The following is a 26,967-nucleotide window of genomic DNA, read 5'->3' on the forward strand; positions in this document are numbered from 1 at the left end:
TGTGTAGCTTGAAAATATCAAAATCTATTCAAGTATACTGTCAACCGTGATCATAGTATGACATGTTATAGCCCAGTTTACTTTTTACGATTACTTCCGGTTTTGACTTAAATCAGTTATGTATTTAGTTATGCATCTATAGGCCTTATAAAAAAATAAATGAAAGCTTAAAACATCTTGATTTTACTCTGTACGTAACACCAAAGAAAACAATAACAGCCAGTGGTGTCACTTAACAGGTGCACAGGTAAAGTACCCAAGCCACGTGCCGTGAGTCATGACTAATTCTGTCTGGCCAGCACGGTGGGTAAAAATCAAAGTGAGTTTGGAATACTGAGTGTTTATACAAGCTACCAATAAAGTGAGTGTAAAAGCATTTTACAAGAGTTTTTAGACGGTGGCTATAAATAGCCACGGTCTATTGCTACGGTCCTGACCGGAAGAGTATTTCTCACGGGGACCCTAGCGGATAACGAACGATAACTCTGTTAGGTATGCAGTGTTACACGCAATGTTTTATCTATGTGTCGATTTCAGTAAGATAAATAATTTTAATCTTATCAGATATTTTAAGCATTATAGCTGGTAATCATTTTGTACATATATTTAAATAATTTATGAAATTGTGTTTTATTTTAAATGAGCCGTTACCCTGTCTGCTTACGCGGTATCGATAATTTATGCACCAACTGCCAGTTGTGACGTTAAACTCTGTATCAGGACTGCATAAACTATATCACTGAGATAATTGGCTAAGAGATCTCACAATAATCGCTTCTTGTTTTTTTTTTATGATGTAAACAATTGTCAGAAACACACACAATTTAAAAAGGTTTGTATTTTCAACGCATTAATTTTAGTTGAGGAAGAATATTTATTCTAAAGAATTCACAGCAGATATTGATAATGAATATTAGATAAATTACATTTTATTGAACTTCAACCGATCAATGGCACACTTTCTTCTACAAGTGTTCATGTGTTTTTTTTAACAAACAAAAAACTTGAAATTTACGATACAAATGTGTTTAATTTTGGACTATCCTGTGATTTACCTAATTTTGTAACCCACTCAGTCTGTAGGAACATTAATATTATTACAGGCACCCAAATATTCATCAGACAATATTTACTACTGATGTTGACGCTTTACTTGCTGCTGACTTTCTCTCAAACACGCTAATCGATCGACCTCGGATTGTAAAATTCACGTGCAAATCAAGTCGCCATTTTACATGTACATGTATAAACAAACAACATTTAACGATGTTTCAAAAGATTTTCAGTTCAGATTTTTTGTAAGCATATAAGGGATTAAAGACTGTAAAGATTAAAGGGCTGTAAAACGTCTTATGGATTTCACGGCGTATCAGCTCGTGTATGTCTAATTTGCAGCAAACGCTAGCTTTTTTTGTGAGAAAAAACAATCGGTTAAACTCATGCAATATTCCATATACATTTATGGTACATTGTGAACGGTAATGTAAGATATAATAATTTTGTTCAATTAACAGTTTCTGACGAATTTTTCACACTAAACTGAAATAACGCAATTTGATGAGCGAAGTACAATCTGCGACTTTAATCCATATGCACCCGTCTCTGCTATTAGAGAACCTTTTCTTTGGTTTTGGGGGATTTTTTCGCAAACAGATAACATTATTTACACATGTACGTAAATATCACCCCTTTTGTTCTCAAATAATTTTTAACTCGCGAGTACAACTCTATTATATATGAGCTTTCTTCGACATTTGTTTCCATTTACAAATAGGCGGGCCTATATAAATGCGCCAGTTTGTTGCGACTCGCAATCGAAATAAGTGTCATCACTCAACGAAATGCTACATCGGCCGTAGCGTATACATCCATGCTATATTTGCTATAAATAATGAAACATGAAGGTAAAAAATGTGCTTCATAGATGACTGTAGTATTCTGCTGAGCTTCAGAACAATAGCTTTCCGGAAATATTGCCGGGATTTGCGGACCGTAGATCTATTGTATAGACTAAAGTACATGCAAAGAATAAAATGAAATTTATATACACAGCTGTACAGTCAGAAAAACATGCGTTTAACTTGGATTTTGTTTGTTTGGTGTTTTTAAAAACTAATTTTGAATAATTAATCTATATTTCTTGTAAGTTTACTAGAAAAGTTTAATGTTGCAAGTAAATTATGCGTGTTAAAGTGTACTGAGAAGCGATAAAATATACATGTGACTTTCCCAAATTCATTCAAATGATTTGAATAAATCTATAGCTAAATACAATTAGACAAATGTACTTTAAAACGTTGATTAATGAATGAATATTGTATGATATTTTTTTCTCAAATTTTTATTCACTTTCGTTGTGAGCAAATGGAAATAATCCACTACAGTCGAAGATAAAATATTGATTTACTCTTCTGTTTCATGATGACGTGCATTCCAAAAGCAATACCAGTTTTATCAAACAGGTTCTTGCAAACCATTCCGTTTTTTGTACACCTAAATGTATAACTTACTATGAAGACAAAAGCAAGTGTGATAGTCCACAAGCAAGTGTGATGATGCAACTTTTTCCCCGTGAAGAAATTGAGGGAAAATGCTCTCGAGAGGGACAATAAACATACTACATGTATGCCCAAATAGTTAGTAAAAAACCTGATAAGTATTTTATCATACTAAAGTTTTATTTGTTCTCGTTACTTTGAGAAATCTACAATATCTTTAAAGCACAAAAGTTCAATCAACACTTTTCAAAAGTCAGAGACCCAAAGGTCAAAAGGGAAAAAACAAAATTCCCTTTCTTTATACAATGAAATAGTTTGGCGTACTGTGATGAAATCGCTTTGGATTTGATTTATTCAATCAATATTTGGTGGCAAACCACATATTTAATGAGTCATTCTGGGGCAATCAAAATACATTTGTGTAGTTCATGTATTACCGAAAACGGAGTTTTAATATCAACTGATATAGATACAAACATATAGATACAAACATATAAATACAAACTTCTATACTACAAAGGCTACTGTTATAAATCTATGGATTTTCCCCAAAAGATGACGATAAAGAGACACAACATTTGTAAAGTGTGGATTGTGAACACAACTACGATTTCCACAGAATTATCCATGTAAGTAACTCACGACCAGTTGTGCTAGTACATGTATGAGACGCTGGCTGTGGATTTTCGACAACAATAATTTACATACATGTAATATGCCACTTTGAAACGGCGCCACCGTCTAACAGTACTTTCAGTACTTTGATTAAAGTTTATAGTACCGGTACTATGAATTACAGGGATGCTATAGACATTACAACAGAGATCATTTTTAAATGATACTGGAGAAATACTGTGGTTTCATCAATATTCGTTGAATACCAATTTTCGTGGATTTCGTTGTTAAGTTGATTCACGAAATTTAATGATCATTGAAGTGTAATTTCTATTAACATTTTCTATTGATAGGGTCATTGGACATGAATTTACGTATCCTTGAAAATGTGATTTTCACTTTATCCACGAAAATTGATACCCTTGAAAATTAATGAAACCACAGTACATGTTAAAATTGTTTTGTGAATTAAAAATCTATCCTATAGATAAGGCAATAAATAATTTTAATGAATATTATTTTCTGATATTTTCTTAACTGGGTTTCACTGCAAATTCAAAATAGGCAAAATATATTTTCTGTGTTTACCCTATATGTCAGCATGTAGTGATGGTTCAATACTGAACAATAGAAAAACTTAATATAAAAAGTCACATTATTGACTTCTTGTATTGTACCATGCAAACAAAATAATAGTTTTCTGAACATGTACAGCAACACAAGTTGTAATTGCACACTGGTAGTCATAGAAATAATAAAATTCAAAATGATTGCAAATGCATTAATTACAATGGTAAAATAAGGTATCTAACAGTATTTTAAATATATATTTGCATTTCATGTGAAAAAACATCGTTTACGCAAAATCTCCCCCTTAGCCAAGTTGGTAAGGGGGAGATTCTCCCACATAGCAGCTTTGAAAGGTTAACAGGTATGAAAGATATCTATATTAACAATGCTTGCCATCTAAGAAAGTAATACTACGTGATTTCATGTATACAACTCTTGAGTGTATACATGTTACACTATGTTAATACTTGTTTGTACTTGGCTCAAATTTGTGAGATAAGCTAACTTGCATCGTATTTGGTTTTTGATATATAGTTATTTTTGTTGTTTTTGTGCTCACATCTAAATTTATATACATGTAGGAACAAAAAAAGGAAGTTTGATGGGTAGAATATATTCTAGGATTAGTTCATAAAATTGACATTCTCCCCTATGGTGCATAGGAAACAGGTGATTCTATTCACCCAAATTAAAATATGTTTTAGAAATAAATATGGTAGATATTTTTATTATTTTCTGAAAATGTGATGCCTTACCATTCCTAACTTAAAAGAAAAAATATTTTTCTTAGAGATTTAAGTTCTAATTATGTTGACAAAATAGAAAAATAAACTAGACACGATCTCGTTGCGAGCAACGAGGAGGTCTTCCGTCTGATTTTTAGAAGAGGAAATGACCTTTCCTTTTATCTTCATCAACGAAACATATCAGGAAATGCAGATGTGATATTAAAGAGTGATGGATGAAGAATTATACACCGTGTTGGATCCCTAATTTGAAGGACCAGCCCCATTTTATTTCATTTTAAATAAGAGGTCTTTTGACCTAATAACACGTCTAATAACCTGTAATAAAAAGAAACTGAAGAAAAAAAAGAGGGTCACCCTTTGTAAACGGAAGACCCTAATAACAATAAGAATAGAAGGGTCTTCCGCTGAAGACCCTTCCATTCTTCATTGCCCTTTTATGTTGAATATTTTAGTTAGAAAATTAAATAAAAAGGAGAGAAAGAAATAGAGAGAAAGAAGAAATCTTGGCTCCGGCGAGATTATAACACACAGCCTTTGCAGATGTCTCAAAACATGGCTGACGCAAAATAATTCCCGAATTTGTCTTTGAATTTGGGGCGTTTCCGCCCGGGAGAAGAGCTGAGTTTTTGTATGAGATGAAAAACAATGTGTGAGATGTCTGACTATTCAGGTTTGGTAACAGTGCGAGGTCATTTGAAATATGGATGCGTGTTTGTGTCTGGAGGGGGGTGAAAAGACCTGAGCTTGATTTTCGTCGTAAATAAATCGAAAATAGAATTTTGAGGTGTGGATCTCGGATTCGGTCATAACATGTAGCACAGTAATCTAGAATTGAACTAGGTTGAAAATAAAGGTTCAAGATGAAAGATCCAGTAAAATCAGGCCAGAAAAACTAAATTATTTTGTGAATAGGAGGAGGGGGGGGGGGGGGGTCGGTGCGTGTACTGTGTAATATTAATTTCCCAGTATAGGCAATAAGCGCCGTTTAATCTCAGGAATTTCGTCTTGATTGTTCAATTCGCTGCATATTTGGCAGAAAATGAGAATGGTGTCCAAGGTTCATTTTCACGAATTTTCATTAGGATTGAATGAAGGGCTTGGGAGTTATGATATTTTTGCAGTACATGTCAATCACGACAATTGAAACTCAAATGCCAAAAACTTCATTACTCTGTTATTAATGAACGAATTGGTCTGGTAATTAGTACAGTAATCTAGAATGGTACTTAGTTGAAATTAAAGGCCCAAGATCAAAGATCAAGGAAAATCGGGCCAGAAAAACTTAATGATTTTATGAATGGGGGGGGTGTCGGTCGGTGACTTCTATATTAAACGTAGAATATTAAATTCTTAGTATCACAAATAACACAATTCCTAAACAAAATACATATGTTAGAACAATGTATAAGCGTTGTTTGAAAGATGTAACTATTGATTTTTTAACATCTGTTTATCTTAGGACCAAACACTCATAAACTGCTGGTCAGTTTTCAAACCTTGTCGCAGTCACCTGTTCGTTTGTATAGTTACGTGTATAAACTTTGGAGGTTTTTCTAAATCCCAGACAGGCAACAGATTTGTATCAGTATATAGACATGCACAAAAAAAGGAAAAAGTCCACCATCTTTAATAAAAATGACTTTTTAGCGTTGACTTCCAATCAGTATGAAGACAATCATTAAACAATGAATTTTAAATTATTTGAATCCATAGACATTATCCCGTAACTTGAAATAAATACATGTATAATTTTTGGACGCCAATGTACATTTAGCCTCTATCCAATTTAATGCATGTTACCTGTACTAGTTCTTATTTAAATGCTAAAACATTTGTACTTTGAGAGAGAGAGAGAGAGAGAGAGAGATTTTTTATAGTGTTTAGGGAATCAGTATATTAGTAACGTATGTCAATAAACACATTTATATACATCCATGCATGTATCTATATATGTGAATAAATACTAATCAGTCCTCCTTTTAAGGTAATGTTGAATACTTATTTAAACGTTGGTGCATGGCTAAATATTGTGTGTGTCATTGAGATGGCGGCATTTCTTTGATGCCGGCAAAGCGACCCAGCGTACTGCAGGGGTACTTTGGCGGCACGTCTTTGATGTCTGCGATGCGACGAGCGTTTGAATTTAGCGAACATATGACAGAAACAAGCTATCTATTTGTAATTTAAAAAAGCCGCTATTATTTCTATATATAATAAATATAAAACGGAAAACATTAAAATCCATCATTTTAAAGATAAAATCGTTAAACAAAACACAATTAAGAAAAAACCATCATTCGGCATGTTTTTGATACCGGCAATGCAACGAGCGTCTAAATTTAGAGAGCTGCTGACAGAAAAGAGCTCCATATTTGTACTGAAAAAAGCCGCTATTTTTTTTAATATTGACAAAAATAAAACGAAAAACATTCAAATCCATCATAGACGAAATCATTAATCAAAACACAAATAAGAGAGAAAAAACATTCGGCACTCAGGGACTGAACCCGGGTCGTCTGGGCACAAGTCCAACACTCTAACGACTGAACTACGCGGACCTTCGCTTCAGAATTTTGGGGCCCAAAATCTCAAGAATGCGTGGATCGATTTTAAAACAAATTTCATATTTAGAAGTTTTGAGGGCGTCTCTATCGAATGAAATAATAAAAAAAATGCAAATCCAAAAAATTGAAAAATTAAGGTTTTTCATTTCCTTCCGGTGACGACCGGAAGTGACGGCAGACGTTCGGATATGCGTAGTACACTGCGGCTGGACACTTTCTATCATCCCTGAAAATTTGAAAATTCTATCTTAAATACTTTTGGAGAAAACTCGTGAACAAGCAAAAACATAAAATCTTTAATATCTCGGGACCGGAAGTGATGACCAAAAACATCCCATGTACTTTTCTTACAAATTTTGTCATTAACAAGATCTGAAAGTTTTATCAAAATCGGCTGAAGCGTTTTTGAGAAAACGTGGGAGAAAAAAAAAAAGAATAATAATAATAGAGGAAAAGAAACAAAGCAATAACAATAAGGTCTTCCGTTGGAAACGGAAGACCTTAAAAAGAATTGTAACCTACTGTAACCATATTACATTTAACTGTGTATTCTAGTTTAATTAGCAATTTGGTAGCAAGCAGCTTCTGCTAAATCAAATACATCACAAAATTCCATGCACATATGCATAACGATAGGTACAATTAGAAAAACACTAATTCAAATCCACACTAACACATTGAAAAATCAAATATCATATACACTGTCGGTAAATATAATATGTTTACAGTAATTAAATAATATAATTAAGAACTACAAATTCATTCCACTTACATGCACATATACTTTTTGTATGCAAGTTTTTCTATACAAACAACATTTTCATCTCCTAAAACTTGTTTTCCAGAGCGTGGAACCTTCACTGAAGTGTTTGTATGTGACCTAGAGAGTGGAACTCTTCATGCCGCCAAGCGTTTACGTCAAACATCAAATGATCAAATGTTTCGCTGTTATGAGGTGGGATATATCATATATTGGTTAATTATAGCTCAATTTAGATGCAAGGAATTTTTTTATTCAACCAGACATAAGAAAGGTATTGGTGTCTCTTTAAAATTTGAATTCAATTTTTAACCAGGTTTTCCATTGGAAAAATTAAGTTATTGAAATGGTGAAAATGTATGCCAGCTGTCAAAAATATATCAGAGATGAGCATTTTACTTGGATTTTGATTTTTAATAATTTATGCAAAAAATACTAGCTGTTGAATTTGGTCATTTTTTTTGCATAATATTGCATATAGAACACCCCATTTCTCTAGATAGGTAGTGTTTATCAATGAATTTTTTTCAGGGGTCGACAAGTAGATTACTGATACACATTGACAGCTTTTCTCTTCGTGTTTTTGGATTGTACATGTACTGTTTGAGCCTTAGATTTGTTTTTTGATTGTATTAGGGCCCTGTTCTGCTGGCGCCCTAAAGTGATCAGTCTATCCGTTCATCTATCCATCCTTCTGTCTGTCTGTCCATCTTAGATCACTTGTCTTGATCATATATTCTCTCCCCTTGGTCCTATCTGGCTCATACTTCACTTACAGAGTGTCTTTGGGTAAAGGATATGCAATGAACTTGAACCATGTTGCTAGGTCTAAGGTTAAGGTCATGGCAGAATTATTTAAAAAATCCTTGTCTTGATCATATTATTCTCTCCCCTTGGTCTAATCTGGCTCATACTTCACCCACAGAGTGCCTGTGGTCAAAGTATGTGCAGGGACCTTGAATGACGTTTCTAGGTCAAGTTCATATCAGACCACATATTTACTCTCCCCTAGCGCTATCAGGCTCATACTTCACATAAACAGAGCTTTTGGGTAAAGGGTGTGAAGTGACCTTAAATCATGTTTCAAGGTCACATATGAAGTTCATAACAGATCTCTTAAAAATCCAGTTTTAGATTTATATATTATATAACTTAAAGTTCTATGCCAGCCTGAAAATATCGAAGTCATTGATCAATATGTCAAAGCAAAATCCTCTGAGATGCTTTTATCCTATTGTCCATTATTGAAGCAGGGCCCTTTGAGATGGTCACCATCTCAATGACGTCTAGTTCTATCTGATACCAAGAATAAAACTATTTTGATTATATTCTTTGGTATTCACTTCCATTAAGTTCTTGAAATTGATGTTATAAGAAGCTATTTTTCTAAAATTAATACTTTTTAACTATATTTTCTCCACTTCTAGCATTTTCAGCATGCTGTTCAGCAGTTGATTCGAATGGAGGACCCTAAGTTCTTTGTGCGCGTCCATGGACTGGTTCTCTCCACTCCGCCTATGCTGGTGATGGAGAAGGCCCAGTATGGCTCATTGGCTTCATTCTTCAGGAGAAGACAGACCAGCCAACCAATCAAACCGTTCCATCTTCTTAACGCAGCCAGTCAGGTTGCTCAAGGATTGCTATTTTTGGTAAAAAAAACTTTATGCTACTTACATGTAATGTTCAAGACTTGTTATTCTACATTTATTCTTTTTTGTTGTAAAGATTACTATTATTTAGCATGATCGTTGCATGAATTTTTTATCCCAATTACCCTTGTCTATTAACGAAATTACATCCCCCCCACAAACATTGACCCCCATGAATAAAAATGATTCCACGGTATATGTTTGTCTTTATTTCATGATTGTCCACTCCATGAATTTTTAAAGTAGCATCTAAAGCCCGACATATTTTGCACAACTGTTACAGTTAATTGCTCAATAACCTTGACCATCTTTCATAATCTGGTCTAACTGGAGGTCATTTGACTATTAAGGTCAAGATCACATCATTATTCACATAGAAATGACTGTATTACATGTATTACATTGTTGAAGGATAAGTCCTTCTTTTACAGCCTTTGTTTTTCGAGGAATGAAAAATTATATTACGAAATTCTTAAAAATTAAAATGAACACTGCTTTGCATTGACAGTTCTCATTTTAGAAAATTTCTTATGCTTAGTCACTTGCTGTATTCGTATGCCTATACTGTGGAATCATTAAAATTCGTAGGGGCCAATTTTCGTGGATTGTGACTTTTTTGTTCATTCGCGGGGATGTAATTTCGTGGATGCGTCGGCCACTGTTTCAGTAACAAAGATAACTGTTTCTAAAATTGTTTTCGTTGAGGTTTTAAATTCGTGGGGGAGGGCTAACCACGAATACCACGAAAATTGAGCCACCTCGAATTCTAATGATTCCACAGTATAGCCATTTTCTCTCTAACTTAAGGAACTTTTTTTTTCAATATTTTGTAGAATGAGCATCAGTTGGTACACGGAAACCTCTGCTGTCGGAACTTGCTCGTCTTTCGATACGAGATTGATGACATCCTAGTTAAGATCGGGGACCCGGGTATGGTCAGCCTTATGAACAGTTTGGACCTCAGCCTGCCCCAAAACAGATCCAGGTCAGTGCTCACAGACTGCTATTATATCATCAAGGCTAGTTCAGTTTAGATGCATCAATTAAATTGACATACAAATGAATGCTTACGATCTTTAATCAGAAAATAAAGTATGTAGATTTTTTACAGGTTGCTATTTTTAGCACCGGAATTGTACCCAGATTGCCGGAAATGTGATTCCAAGATGACCCCACAGTCTGATGTGTTTGCCTTTGGGACAACTCTCTGGGAAATGTTTGCCCATGGTCAGAATCCTGTGGAAACAAGAAAGTTAAAAAATTTACCAAACCTTGAGGTAGTAATTCAAACATGATTAATTCTTATTCTTCAATTTTGGGGTGAATGTTTAAGAAAATAATAACAGTGTTATACCATTGTAACTGTAAACTTTAATTGCTTATCAGCCCACCATTTTTGAACAGATGGTGCATCTTGATATTATATACAATCCTATGCTCTTTTTATTCTCTTGGAGCTTATCAGATTTAAATATGATTACTGTACAGCAAGTTGTGTTGCTGTAGTGAGACAAAATTTATCCCCTGACTGTATGAAGTTTTTGCTTTTAAAAGACAATTGAAAGAGTTTGATGAATAATTACAATAAAAAAAATGAAATATAAATCAAGAGATACCTACCTTGTATTTATTGTTGATATTAAGATCCTCCAGACTCCAGCCCACACAAGGCTTGATCCTCCCCGATCATTGGATGAGGCAACGGAATGGAAGAGAAAGGTCTTGGACTTGATGTCCCTCTGTTGGAAGCCGGTGGAGGACCGCCCCGCTCCTAACCTGCTGCTTAGAGACCTGAGGGCCCAGGTCGCAGACTATGGTGAGTTAGGACTGATTTCAGGAAGGCTAGTAATTTCTGGAAATATTTGCCCCTGTTTTATATTAGCCCCTTTCCCCTAGTCAAAAAGCAAAAGTAATGTCCCTGCGTAATGTAAAAGCGAAGTAACAAACCATTTTGAGGCTGTAAATACCTTTCATCTCAAAACCTGATTCATATTATTGAAGAATTCAACACTTTTTCACCAACATGTTTTACTCGCTTCAAATTTATACACCATGTTGACATATGGAACTCTCGAAATTTTTCATAGTAAATGAACTGTGTTAGAGTGAGAACCATTTTAACAAGACCTTGGACTTTCGATTGGAGGTAGCTATCTATTTCTTGCGTCAAAACAAGTTAAAAATGATGCAGTTTCAAGCGAAATATGCACCGATTGCGTAGTCTTAGCTCAAAAGCCAGACAAATCTTGTTGATTTCGAAGAGCAATGGCTGAGTAGCCAGCAGTGAAATAGACAGGCCTACGTCACATTGCTGTTTGACTCAACTACCCAAAGCTCTTGTTAAAATGGTTCTATCTCCCGTATTTTCTTTGATGAACAGAATATATAGCAAATTTCCAATTAAAATTAACACATATTTGTGTATTATCATTTCTGAGTTTGTCCATGCAAATGTGATATTTTGGAAACAGAAACTAAGAGCCTTCCATGATTTAGCATGAATGTATAATGCGCATGTGCAAAGTTGTAAAATCCGAAAAATCCAGATGATTTCCGCAATTTTTTGAGGAATTTTCGTTGATTATTAATTAGCAAGACTTGATTGAGAAAAAATAAAAACAAATTGGTAATCTTCAAGTACCAATGATGTTTAAAATATATAAAACTAAAGACAGTACTTTTCCGATTTATCAGTATTAAAGGCCAAGAATTTGAGTCTATTATTTTAATATAGTAGTAAAGATTTCTCTAGATACCAATCTATTTATGATATAAGGCCTTTTTAAATCAGTAATTTTTTACTGTAAATGATGCATTGTATATTATCAAATTTCTCTCTCTCTCTCTCTCTCTCTCTCTCTCTCTCTGCATATTTCAGAATTTAGTGGAATACATTTGAATTTCTTCCTTGTTGTTTTGTAAATACTCTGTTGACACAAATATTATGGCAACTATAAGTCTAAAGCTGCTCGGTCAGATTTTTTGGCTATAACAGTACATGTATCAAATAATTTTCCATACAAACCAATTTTCTTAGAAGTTACAGACTCTCATCTATTTACACCATCAGAATCAGTCTCCTTTGGAAGATAGAAATATTCAAAGTATTAATGAATTAATATTATCTGTATGGGTATACACAAAAAACCCAATGAAAATGCATCATGGGAAAAGGGAGCTGTTTGGTTTTGTCCTCCAATTGGTTTTATTTATTCAACTTGCATTTTATTCATCGATTGTAAACAAAACAAACTTCAGAAATATTAGGAAAAAAAAATGTTTGCGTTCATTTTTGATTTGCTTTGACATTTTTGAAATCTTGCTTTATTTATAGCGAATGTACGTCAAAGTTGTAATACAATACCTGCCTCACCGCTAGGGGCAAATCTTAATTAATAAAGGGTGAAACAACGTGAAACCCTTTTATGTTCAATTTGTTTTATAAACAAATTTTTAATATCATTTCCCATGGAAATATGGATTAATTGACTGGGAAAACTGCTGCAATGCATGTTATTATACACATACATTGTACTACTACCATTGTTTAAAGCATACATAAAATTTGATATAAAATCAGACGAAGCTGCTTTTAACAAGCTATCTTATTGCATAACTATTATTATAATTTCTCTATAAAGAAGAAAGGAAATGAACTTGTAAGCCATAAAATAGTTTTGATTGTAAAATTTAAAAAAAGAAATGGAAAGAGGCAGTCAGAATAATTATTTTTCCCCTTACCTGTCTTTAACTCTTACAAAAAAGTCTATAAACTAACAAATAATAAAAGAGGAGCAAGGATATTGTTGAAGTTTTGTTTCTCTGTTTTCAGACTCATCCCAGAGAGGCCATGGCTACTCGTCCATCAGGAGAGAGTTTGAGGACGACATCCAGGACCAGGGCAGGGACGGTAATGCTGTGCCTGACCTCATCAGCAGCACCCAGGGTCTGTATCATGTTGTGAGATTGGAAAGGGTGCTTTCCCTTGATTGCGTCAGGGTCTGTGGTGCTATTCTTTGATTGGGTCAGGGTCTGTGGTGCTATTCACTGAATGGGTCAGGGTCTGTGGTGCTATTCACTGATTGAGTCAGCGTCTTTGGTGCTATTCACTGATTGGCTCTAGCTATCAGATATCTCAAATGCAGAATTCTGAACGAGTTTTCAATGGGTTCTCCAAAGAAAAAATCCGGTTATTGAAATGGTGAAAATGGCAGGTGGACGGACGGGCGTCTGTCAAAAGGGTACCCTTAATGTACGAATAACTGCTCCTACAGTTTTCAAGATAAGAAGTTGTTCTTTTGCAGATCAATTGTACATATATCAGAGGTGTGCATTGTGCTAGAATTTCGATTTTTGATAATTTATGAAAAAAATACCAGCTGTTGAACCTAGTCATTTTCTCGTAGAATATTGCGTATAGGGTACTCCATTTTTCTGTATAGGTAGTGTTTATCAATTCAGGGTTGACATGGATTGTGGATACAGTTCACATAAAAGAAAACCCTGTTTGCTGTCTTAATGACAGCTTTTCACTTGTTTTTAGACTTATCAAAGCTCAGTTCTATTTTAAAATGTAACTTTAGACCTTTATAGGAATGAAAAGGAAGTTCCATACCTTAAAAATTCTTTCAAAATAAACAATACTTTTATTGTCAACCATTACTTTGAGTTCATGACCACATGAGATTTTTATACAATATCTTAAACATTGTTTTCTGTATTAAATGTCAGTATCTCAAAATATTCCATTTTTTTCTCATTTGAATAATCAGAATTAAATTATGATTGTCTATGCACCGTTTGCTGTGCACATCTCTATACTGTCAATATCTTAATTTTCTTGACAGAATCTCAGCCCATAAGGCCAATGCTGTCCCCTACATTACCACCAGTGAATGCTGCTTTCATACCTCCTGCGCCTTTCATGCCAACTCCAAGTCGTGCCTCACTGAATACGGAAAGCCTGAGTAACAAAGCTGGAGGGGTCTATAACCGGTCCCTGCCGGAACTCCCGTTAGATTTCAAATACATCATCAGCTCCCGCAGACTGCAAATTCAGGAGAAGCAACTAGGATCTGTAAGCAATTTAAATCAAAATATTTTTTAATCATATGGGATTATTATATGTGGAAATGAAAAGGTTTTCAATTGAATTGAAATATAAATGCAATGGTAAATGTTTCAAATTTTGTCACAAGAATATAATTGTCTTTTGTCATTTAATCTATATAAATATATAATATGTATCATTAAATCTGATCATCAATATATTTGAGTACATATACATATTGACATATTTCAATAATGAATAATGGTATTTCAGTCTATGGTACTATGTTGCTGTGTGATAGAATTTGACATTTATTTAGACTGAGAGGAGGTACTTTTCACAATTTTTTTTCTGTATGTTTAGGGGCACTATGGTGTTGTAAAAGAGGGTATGCTTTTTGCCAGCCAAGATGACAGATCAAATCCACAGAAGATAGCAGCAAAAGAGTTGAAGGGGGATTTCCAGAATGTTATTGACAGCGAAGAATTCAAAGAAGAGGCTGTGCTGATGTCTAAACTGGAGCACGATAACGTGGTCAAGTTCTTGGGAATCAGCGACAACAGTACGTAGAAAATCAACACTGGAACGGTTCTAAAAAATACATACAATTATTAGTTGGAGCTTTTTCGTTATTAAAATATAGTTCATGTACTAATTTGTAGATAAATGTTATTAATCAATAAGGAGGTTGTACTGTCAACTTTTCTTATAATCTTACTTGTATGAAAAACTCAATGTAAACGATTTAATTAATTTTAAAATCACATCACATTCTATCAGTACATGTGAATATTCAACAGACTCTTCATGTCCAGAGGTAGAAGATACTTTAACTGTCTTAAAATGACCTTAACCAATGGGCCTCTTTAATTTGATGCATGATGTATCTATTTAGTGTTGATCCTAGAGTATGTTGAAAAAGGAGCCCTGAACATGTACCTTAGAAAATTTAGGAAACAGAACACCTACCTTCCTGTGTGGAGATTGATGAAGATGATAAGTGACGTGGCTCAGGTAGGAATTGTGGCTGAATCTGGCCACCATTTGAAATGTGTGAAATGATTCACTATTGAGTGAAACAAAACTGAAGCTATTTTTCCAATTGCTCAAACTTTTGCACTTCTTCAACACCACCTATGGCTTTCATTCAAAACAAGTCAAAATGCATTGATTTGATATGATAATGTGGAACCAGATAAAGAAATATTAGGATGCTCATTCAAGCATGGTTGCAATGTATTTTTCTTGTAAAAATGACTGGTGTATAGTAACAATTTCAATGTGGCATCTTGGAACTGACTTGTGGACTAGTCTTATGGAGAGAACATGATTCTGTAGAAACATGTATTTTGATAAGTTGTTGGGAATTTTCTTTTAGGGAATGGCCTACCTAGCCAGTATGAGAGTCATCCATTGTGATTTGGCTGGAAGAAACGTTCTGTTGACTGATAAACTGGTGGCCAAGATTACAGACTTTGGGTTGGCAAAGATTTTGCAAAAAGATAAGGACTATTACACTAGATCCACTGGCAAAGAACTCCCTTTGATGTGGTCAGTTTATAATATGAACTATGTAAAATTACACAGTATAACCTGCTTAAGGTGTACAGCTATGAATGTTAACTTAAGATATGTACTTGTGGCTATACATAGAGGAAAGTGTTGAGAAATGAAGGATGCATGGAGAAAACACTGAAATTGCTTAACGGTATTTCAAACATTTCTTTTCAGCAATTTTTCTTGGCTGAACTTGTTCAAATTCATTACCACTTACCAGAATAATTTAACTCTTATGTATACTTTCGCAACTTTTTGAAATATGATTTATGAGTAATTGATCTGCGAACCATATCAAGGTGTTCTCCGGAGAGTATTGCCAACCGAAAATTCACAACCAAGGGGGACATATGGAGCTATGGTATTCTGATGTGGGAGGTCTTTACTCACGCCAAGCCACCGGTTCTGTGCAGCAATTTCTCCAAGGAGGGATTCAAAAAATTGGAGGAGGGAAAGCGCCTCAAGAGACCAACCCACTGTCCAGAATTGGTTTATCAATTCATGGAGAAGTGCTGGAAATTCAAGCCAGAAGAAAGGCCAGATTTCAATGAGGCTTGTCAGAGTTGCAGGTATGAATTTAAAGACATTAAGTTGATTATGTGTCATGTGTATGTGTAATAAAATAAAAGCACTACCTATCCTATAAGGAAATATACTGAATTTTGTTTTTAAAGCAGCACAAAACATAATTAATTTACTTTTTTATTCTAATGTTTTTTGATATACGACTATTACCGTAGTACAGAAATTCAAATTATTGACCATTATTTTCAATATAAAAGAAAATGTCAGCTCAACGCCTTTGTGGATTTCCGGCCTTTAATTTTATTTTTAGGGTTACAAAACCTCTGCTTGGTTTTTGAGTTTAAGGGGAAAAAATAAAATTACAAAAAAGATCTCTTATTTCCCCAACAGCAAATTTTTGACGGGATCGAGATTTTTTGGGTTTGGGATCGAGAAAGTAACAACATTCTGTCAAATATGGCACGAGAAAACGTTCACACTGAATTTAGGTTTGTGTTTATTATGGCCCAGTTTAGTCGGAAATTTGCTCGTGTTGGCGGAAAATGCCAAGATCAACAACTTTTTTTTCCTCTTTTTTTTTTCACAATATATATCAAGTTTTTATGAAATAAAGAAGTTACACTGTACATTTATATATGTTTATCAGAGAAAAATGAAAAAATCCCTGCATTGATAATTTACAGATCATCATCGTAGATACACAGAAACATAATTCATACATATGCATGTGATTTTTTTGGCCCACACATATCAAAGGGTTTCACTGCCATCTGCCAAAGTCTGTGTCCATGTTAGAAACCCTTGGTATACAACTGAGGCTAAATTTTGTTTCATTGGTAACAAAGATTTCTATTAACAAATAAATTGGCAAACTATTTGTACCTAACTAAAAAGTTAATATCATAATGATACAACTGTAACTAAAGATTCTTATAATGATAAATGACTCTATCCCTATAAAATGACCAAACAAGAAAACATATTGACACAAGCGTCAAATGGGCTGCCAATTTAACGGTAAAAAATATGCCAGATAATTTTTTTTCTAAATAGAATTATAAATCTTATCTAAACTTCAGTTTATGAAGATAATCATGGTTATTTGATTGCATGAGGTTCTCAAAAGTATTAAAAGTTAACTAGGTCGGCTCAAATTTTCAGGTCTCTCATATTTTTGCCTAAATAATTGATATGGATGTCATTTCATGATATTTTTCTACTACATGGAAATATAATTCATGCACGAAGTCATTTTATTTGACGTAGAACATAGAAATTCAAATATATCATATATATAAAATTTCATGTTATTCAGGTCGTTTGTATGTCCCATATAATGTCTCGATAAAAACACGCCTAACACGACAGTCTATATATGACTTAATTTACATTAACGAGTAAAAACATAAAATATGTAATATTTTTTAAAGGCATAAAACATATTTCTACATGCAAATTTACTTTCAATTCATAAAAATAAGCATAATATTAATTCTATAAAGAAAGACTATCCCGCAGAAAGGCAGTTACAATATCTAATTGTATATCAAATAACGGACACCTTCTGGCAGCCCGTAATAAACATTGCTTCATGTTATGTCAAATCTGGATGTCCAATATTCCATTGCTCTATTTCAGTGATATGTTACATAGATGCCATACTTTTCCCGTGCTACACTTGATGCAATACGTCACACACCTATCATGAAGTTGTCATTTATTATATTATTTAAAGAAAGGTGATGTCATAAAAATTTTATTTTACCTCCTACAGAACATTACATTTTTGTGGTTCGTAAACCTAAAAAAAAAAATATTGGTGGTCAAAAGTGATTTTTTTTTTTCATTTTGTGGTTTGTAAACCTAAAAATAAAAAAATGCTGGCCTAATACAGTTTTTTTGTATGGATGGAACTGTAGCTCCGATGTCCGTCAACCCAAATGTCCTATGGAGCTACAGTTCTGTAGCTATCTGTATTTAAAGATTGCTTATGATTCCACTTTTATGATCAGTATTTTGTTTCTATTTTGTTTCTAGGGATTTTGCAAAAATTTACCCGGAACCAGAACAAAGGGTGCCAGGTAACAATTTTTACCTGAAATAATCTTTGTAGATTAAAATTTATTTTTAACAAACATTGTTGAATACTATTAAGAGTATATACTAAACATTTAACAAAGAGGTTATATTTTTTATTTTTTGTGGAGCACATGGCTCAGTGGTCATGGGCGTTAGGCCAGTAACTGAAAGGTCTCTGGTTCAAACCCTTCTGTGGTCACTTGAAGTTGTGTGTTGTGCACTTAGACAAGGCACTTTATCTACATTGACTCAATCCACCTAGCTGAAATTGGGTACTGGCTACGCTGGGGGTTAACCTGCGGTGGACTGGTGTCCCATCCAGGGGGAGTCTATGACTCTCATCTGCTTAGCACCACGGAAACAGGAGATAAATACCGGCCCTTTGTGCCTTCCTGGCTTGGAGAAGGATTTAACTTTAACTTTTAACTTATATTTTTAGCATAATTAAGAGATACTAAATAATTCAAACTGGAAGGTTGACTTGTTTAATTTTAAGCTAACCGAGACGAAGTCGGGGGAGCTTAATTATGCTATACTCGGCTGTTGGTGTTGGCGTCAGCGTCCGGACCTGGTTAGAGTTTTTGTTGCAGGTCCTGTATCAAAGTTATTACTTGTCATATCTTCACCAAACTTGCATGGATGATGCATCTGGACCGTCTTATGGACTTGAAAGACTTTGATGCTGAATATGGGCCCTGAATTTCAGATGCTGAAGGAGGTTAAGGTTTTTGGAGCAGGTTAAAGTTTTTGGTGCAGAAGCCCTTTGATAACAATTTTTAAGTTACTGCTGGTCCTAATTATACCCCCGCTCCGAAGGAGAGGGGGTAAACCGTTTTACCCTTGTGTGTCTGTCTGTCTGTCCGTCCGTCTGTCTGTCTGTCCGTCCGTAACAAAAATTTCTGTCGCATTTATCTCAGCAACTATTTATCGCAGATACTTGAAATTTTCACACAGTGTTTGTATAGGCATGCCATATTTTGGGATATATTTTTGTACCAATCGGACGTCAACTTCCTGTTAAATGACGACTTTGCTTATTTTTTAACCAAAATTTTCAAACAAATTTTCGTCAAAGATTTCTCAGCAACTATTAATCGCAGATGCTTGAAATTTTTACACAGTGTTTGTTAAGGCATGCCACGTCGTTGGATATATTTTTGAACCAATTGGACGTCAACTTCCTGTTAAATGAGTACTTTGTTTATTTTTAGCCAAAATTTTCAAACAGATTTTCGTCAAAGATTTCTCAGCAACTATTTATCGCAGATGCTTGAAATTAATATTTTTACACACTATTTGTTTTGGCATGCCATTCTGTGGGATATATTTTTGTATCAATCGGAGGTCAACTTCCTGTTAAATAATGACTTTGTTTATTTTTAGCCAAAATTTCAAACAAATTTTCGTCAAAGATTTCTCAGCAGCTATTTATCGCAGATGCTTGAAATTTTAACACACTATTTGTTTAGGCATGTCATTCTGTGGGATATATTTTTGTATCAATCGGACATCAACTTCCTTTTAAATAATGACTGTTTATTTTTAGCCAAAATTTTCAAACAAATTTTCGTCAAAGATTTCTCAGCAGCTATTTATTGCAGATGCTTGAAATTTTTACACAGTGTTTGTTTAGGCATGCCATATCGTGGGATATATTCTTGTACCAATCAGACGTCAACTTCCTGTTAAATGATGACTTTGTTTATTTTTAGCCAAAATTTTCAAACAAATTTTTCTCAAAGATTTCTCAGCAGCTATTTATCGCAGATGCTTGAAATTTTAACACACTATTTGTTTAGGCATGCCATATTGTGGGATATATTTCTGTACCAATCAGATGCCAGCTTTTTGCTAAATGTCGACTTTGCTTATTTTGGATATTCACATCAGAGCGGGGGTATCACTAGTGAGCATTGGCTTTCAGATATCTTGTTTCACCAAACTTGCATGGATGATGTTTCTTATAGTACTGATGCACCAGATAGGCTTGAATGCTGAATCTGTGCCATAGGTTTTGGACGCTGGAGGAGGATAAGGTCTTTAGAGCTGGTTAAAGTTTTTGGAGCAGAAGCCCTCTGATGATTAGATCTAAAGTTACTTATGACTGCTCCTAACTTCACCAAACTTGCATGGATGATGCGTCTTATGATACTGATGCACCTGACAGGCATGAATGCTGAATCTGACCTATAGGTTGCAGATGCTGGAGGAGGTTATGGTTTTAAGAGCTGGTTAAAGTTTTTGGAGCAGATGCTCTCTGAAGATTATATTTGAGTTATTACTGGTCCTAATTACACCAAACTTGCATAGATGATGTGTCTTATAATACTGATGCACAGGACAGGCTTGAATGCTGAATCTGAGCTATAGGTTTCAGATGCTAGATGAGGTTAAGTTCTTTGGAACAGGTCACATGTTTAATAGATAATAGCTTGCATAGTTGATTTAACTATATTATAAATGAATCGCAGAGGTAGCTTCAGATGCAGAGCCTGATCTCCATTATCAAGGATGCTAAAAAAGATCTCCTACCTCACTCAAACCTGCTTGATAGATAAGTTTGTTGTTAAATGATATAAAATGATTCCTATGATATATATTGTATTATATGATACACTATAGTTTTATATGATACAATATTATATCATTTGTTTATATATTGTAAAAAATTATATGATGCAACTGATATTGTATCAATCTTTTATCCCCTAGTGCAACTTGTTGCGAAGGGGATATAGCATCGCTGCTGTGTGGCAACGCACTTTAAAAAAATTACGCACTTTGAATAAAATTTCAAAGTGTGTTAAATTTTGGACAAAATCAACGCACTTTGAAAATTTTTTTCAAAGTGCGTTAAATTTTGGACAAAATCAACGCACTTTGAAAAAAATTTTCAAAGTGCGTTATGAATGTACATCAACATTTTTTAGTATCGACACTCTTAACGCACTTTGAAAAAATATTTTTACATCACAAATTCTGGAACTGAATTTCTAATTTGTTGTTAGTATGATGATTTGTTAATACTCGTGAATCTAATATAACGTATTTAGAATAGGGATGGGGGTGGGGTGGGGGTTAACCAAAGTTACAGGTCAAATACCAGTGCATCATTTAATTGATTACAAAAAGAAGGTCCCTTACGCCTCATTTTTCCTTCCAAAACATATGATATTCAGTATCTTTGGGTAAACATTTAAGATCGGAGAAAGAAATATGCTCTGTATAAGTACATGAAGTGTTATTAAGGTAGCTCGCGGGTTTACCTGCTTGTGAGAAAACCTACCTTGAAAATTTGTCCACGTAATCCATAGGTTTTGTAGTTTTATTTCTAAAATGTACGTAAGATTCGTCTGCGCGGTAATAATGTTATCGTGTTTCAAATACAGTGTCATTAATAAAATCAAGCAGCGCCATTTCAATGAAATATATAGTAAAATGCACATTTTAACCGAGAAACGCATTACAAAACTATGCTCCAAACTTTTAAACGATTCAGACGAAATTAATCATACTCAACACAAAAACAGAGGAGATAATTATGAATCGATTCATAAAAAAATATCAGTATGTGTTCTCGGCCAATTTTTGGCAAAAAAACTTTAAAGATTTAAAAGATTTCTCAAAACCTTATATTTTCATTACGACGTTAGCCTGACGTCATCATTTCCTTACTTCTTAGAACTCCAAAATTGAAATGCATTTATTGACAAGACTAGCTGTTTAACACATTTTAGAACATGTAACTGCTTATTAGACATTATTGTGAATGTATTCAAATGCAATTAATGTAAGGCTGTTAAGATACAGAAAATTGCTATTTTTGTTTTTATGAAACTCTGAGTCAATCAATGCAAAAATAAAATGCCAGGCAACTACTGACATTATAAGTAAGTAATTGAATAAAATGAATAAATAAATAAATAAATAAATAAATAAAAAAAGTTATCTCAAGCCAAAAGAAATTTAAGAATTTAATCAGTAGTACAGATTACGGAAGTTATAATTGTAAAAAAAAAAGCGAAGTTAATGCATACATTCTTTTTAAAAAACATGACTTTAAATGGAAGAGTTCTTACGCACACTCATTCTTTATCTGTATAGAACGAAATGTGACAATGTATGTGACATCTTTAAATTTTCAGCACTTAATATTATAAATCTTTGTATAAACAGTCATAAACCGCATATAAGCTTTTTAAAATATTTTCTTTTATACTTCTAAATATCTCATTTGTCATTTTAAAAAAAATTATGAGTTTACTATGACGGTCAACTCTTTACGTCGATTCCTATTGTGACGTCAGCAAACCCGCGAGCTACGTTAAAAAAACGAGCTGGCCGAACAATAATTTCTCCATTGGTATGTTAAAGAATCTATGTGTTTCAACAGTATCCCTCTTTTCGTATTCTTATCAAATAAATCACTTCAATAAAAGAATATTAACATTAACGAACATTAACTTATTATAAATTAAAAAACAAGCATTAGGATGTGGGTTAATTTTGTCGCATTGATCTTCTCGGAGATCATATTGTTTTTGATAAACAGAATTCAGGTATCCTTTTTTCACATCATATTTGCAATAAGCCAGTTGAAATATATTATACATTGATCTCCATTATTCATATATATAAATCATATTCGTTCGGGCATAGCCCAATACTAGTATACTAGATAAGAGGTAAATTTGCTGCACACTCAAAAAAGGACATGCAGTTGCTAAGCAATGAAGTTTATGTGATATTGGATAATTCAAACCTCCTGAATTTTTTTGGTGTAAATTGTCGACATTGTCTTAATAGCTTAGGATAAAAGAAAAAAATATTTCATCTAGAAACTGCTTACCGGTATCAAGCTAGCTGAGAATGCAATGAGTTCTTTTTAAAATATATCACATTAAGCTGAACAAGGTTAAAACAATCTTTTCTTGTATATAAAACTATCAACTGTTTTCACTAAACCATGAACATTTTTTTTCAAAGTGCGTTAATATCAACGATATCTACGCACTTTGAAAAAAAAATATTTTTTTTCAAAGTGTGTTGACTTGGTCCCAAAATTAACACACTTTGAAAAAAAATTTCAAAGTGCCTAATTTTTCAAAGTGGGTTGTAACACTGCTGTGTGTGTGTGTGTCCAGCTTGGAAACAAGTTTAAAAGGAAACCATAAAATTTGCACGGATATTTATCAAACTTTGTATACTTATCTGGCATAGTAAAAGGCCAAATCCTGTTTTAAGTCAATTATTTGAGTACTTTTTGATATATTGTTTAAATAAAACAATTTAAAAAGGAAAATTTATGTACGACAATAACTACTTCCGCTTTGCTTCTGTGAAACCAAAGTGAAAGTAAGCAGTTCAAATCAACAACTTCATATTTTTTGGATTTAGATCAGATATAGAAAAAAAGGTTTTGTAGTAATGGAGGGTGAGAAGAATGTTGTCTCCTTATTTTCATTTGCATAACTATATATTCCTATATAATGCATCCCCCACACAATAACTCATGTCACGAGGGGATGCTCCGCTTAGTGGTGCCCTTGTTTTATATTTTATGATATTGTATCATAATATTGTTATGTATAGTATTTGATATCATGATACAATATTATATAATGTGATATTGTATCATATATTATATTATCACATGATACTGTTACATATGATATTGCAATTGATTATATTGTATCTTATGATACGTTTTTGTACAATATATAATGTAGTATCATGTATAGTATATTATTATATCACATAAAATTGTATTATATGATATTGTAATATATATATAGTTTTGTATCATATGATACAATATTGTATATAATGATATTGTATTATAAAATATTTTACTATATCACATGATATTGTATAATATGATATGATACAATGTTGCTTCAAGTTATATTGTATCATATGACACAAAATCATATTATGTATCAAATATGATAGAGTATCAGACAAATAAAATTTCATACTACATTATACAATATGATATTATAATAATATGTTGTGATATTGTGATGTATTATGTAATATGATATTGTATTAATGATACTATATTGTATCATATATTATATATTATGTATTGTATTATGTGATCAAATACAATAATGTATAACATGATACAATGTCATATTATATGTAACAATATCATATTGCATCATTATTTGTTATGGTATTTTATTGTATTATATGATATATATTGTAAGTATCATAGGATACAGCAATTGTATTTTGTATTATTGTATTGATAAACATGGTGTCTTATAATATCGTTTTAAATGAATGTATGATTATCTTACAATGTTTACGATATTGTGTCGAAACAATATCCATAAATATCATAAAGATCATAAAGTTTGATTTTCATATAATATGATAAAAGTGGTCTAATAAAGGTGATGCCTCATAAAGGTGATGCCTTGTCTCGGTGAGCTTTGTAATCTGTGATTACCTATGTTTTAAATTTAATTTTCTTTTTCCAATCCACAAGCAATACGGGTAGTTTGACAACTTAAGTTCATATTTTCACAATAGTGGACTTTCTTTTATAGAATAAAGTATTTAAAGAGTGGACCAAAGGTTAAATTTGCATGACTTTCTTTCAGACCCACCCCCTGATGTACCCCCTGGAGTATCTGAACCCAAAAAAGAGAAATTAACAGTCCCACCAGATGATAAGAAGTTACCCGCTTCTGATAATCTGAAGTACATGATAAACACAAATCTCATCAGACTGGAAGAAAAGATCATTGGAAAGGTAGAGATAATGGAATTATAGAACTGAATGATTCATTACATTGTATACAAGCCAGGTTAGCTTGTCTTGCAGCTGTTAGCATTGATTAATCTGAAATGTTTGAAAAATTATGATGCCACACTTGATATTTTAGAATATATATAAAAGTTGCATCATTAAAAACATCAAACATTTTGAATTAAGTTTATATGCATGTATGCCTAACGCAACCGCATGAATTACCTTTAAATTACCTTTGAATTAGTAAAATAATAGCTATGTTTAATGATTGGTTTTTTAGTAATTTTTTCACATTTTCATCTTCTTCTCCAAAACTGCAGGCCAATTTCAACCAACCGTGGTACAAAGCATTTTTGGATAAAGGGGAGTTAATTCTGTTCACATGAAGGGTCAAACCCACTTGAAAGGGGAGATAATTTTGAATTATTAAAAATTTGTTGATATTTTAATTCATCCTAAGGTAGGGTAGATTATTCGTTCAAATTATGGTCCTGGGGTTAGGGTGGGGTCACAATTGGGGGTCGAATTTTTACATAAGATTATATAGAGAAAAATCTGTAAAATTCTTCTACTCAAGAACCAATTGACTAGAAAACGTTTAACTTGTGTGGAAGCATCCTCAGGTAGTGTAGATTCAAATTTGTTCAAACCATGATCCGGTGGGGCCAAGGGGGGGGGGGGGTATTTTTACGTAGGAATATATAGAGAAAAATCTTTTTCTCAAAACACTAAATGGCCAGAAAAGTTGCAACTTATGTTGAAGTTCATACCACTACAAGGTAGTGTAGACTCAAGTTTGTTCAAATCATGATCTCTTGGGGTACATTGAGGCCATAATTGGGGGTCAAATATTTATAGAAGAATTGTATAGAGAAATATCTTTAAAAAAGCTAGTATTTGCATCCTTAGGTAGTAAAGATTCAAGTTTGCACAAGCCATGATCCCAGGGGATATAATGGGGCCAAAATTTGAGGTCAAATAGAAGAGAGAGAAGGAGAAATATATTTAAAAATCTTCTTCTCAAGAACCATTTGGCCAGAAAAGCAGTTACTTGTGTAAAAGCATCCTCAGGTAGTGTAGATTCTAGTTTGTTCAAGCCATAATCCCAGAAGGCCACCATGGGGGGGGGGGGGGGGTAAATTTTTACATAGGGATGTAAAGGAAAATATCTTGTTTTTGAAAATCAGTTGAGCAGAAAAGCTGTTACTTTAGTGGAAACATTCTCAGGTAGTGTAATATATATATATATAGAAAGAAAAATCTTTAAAAATCAAATATAAAAGGATGTAACTATAATGGGGGGGGGGGGGTGAATTTTTACATAGGAAATAAATTTGATCATTCTCAAAAATATTTAGTATATAGTATTTTAGTATATTAGAACCAATGGGCCAGAATAGCTGTAACTTGTGTGAAAGCATTCTTAGGTAGTTTAGATTCAAGTTTGTTCAAATCGTGTTCCCCGAGGGTAAGGGAAGGGCCACAATGGGGGGTCAAATTTTTACATGGGAATATATAGAGACAAATCTTTAAGGTATCTGATCCATATTAGGACCAAATTTTTCCAACCTTGAATATCCATCATGCA

At 33.4% G+C, this 26,967-nt stretch overlaps 1 protein-coding gene across 2 annotated transcripts in view; it reads left to right on the forward strand.

Annotated features, from left to right (window-relative positions):
- LOC117684253 (tyrosine-protein kinase JAK2) overlaps positions 1–26,967 on the forward strand; it is a 53,431-nt gene that overhangs the window by 15,998 nt on the left and 10,466 nt on the right. For both annotated transcript variants that reach the window (XM_066083901.1, XM_066083900.1), the window contains 13 exons: positions 7,842–7,951; positions 9,184–9,405; positions 10,239–10,390; positions 10,517–10,682; positions 11,050–11,221; positions 13,238–13,351; positions 14,253–14,482; positions 14,819–15,017; positions 15,351–15,469; positions 15,834–16,006; positions 16,312–16,581; positions 18,575–18,618; positions 25,228–25,379. In XM_066083901.1, the coding sequence (XP_065939973.1) occupies positions 7,842–7,951; positions 9,184–9,405; positions 10,239–10,390; positions 10,517–10,682; positions 11,050–11,221; positions 13,238–13,351; positions 14,253–14,482; positions 14,819–15,017; positions 15,351–15,469; positions 15,834–16,006; positions 16,312–16,581; positions 18,575–18,618; positions 25,228–25,379 (2,123 nt within the window). The remainder of the gene's footprint in view (positions 1–7,841; positions 7,952–9,183; positions 9,406–10,238; positions 10,391–10,516; positions 10,683–11,049; positions 11,222–13,237; positions 13,352–14,252; positions 14,483–14,818; positions 15,018–15,350; positions 15,470–15,833; positions 16,007–16,311; positions 16,582–18,574; positions 18,619–25,227; positions 25,380–26,967) is intronic.

This window comes from Magallana gigas, chromosome 5 (genome assembly GCF_963853765.1).
Source record: "Magallana gigas chromosome 5, xbMagGiga1.1, whole genome shotgun sequence".
NCBI lineage: Eukaryota > Metazoa > Mollusca > Bivalvia > Ostreida > Ostreidae > Magallana > Magallana gigas.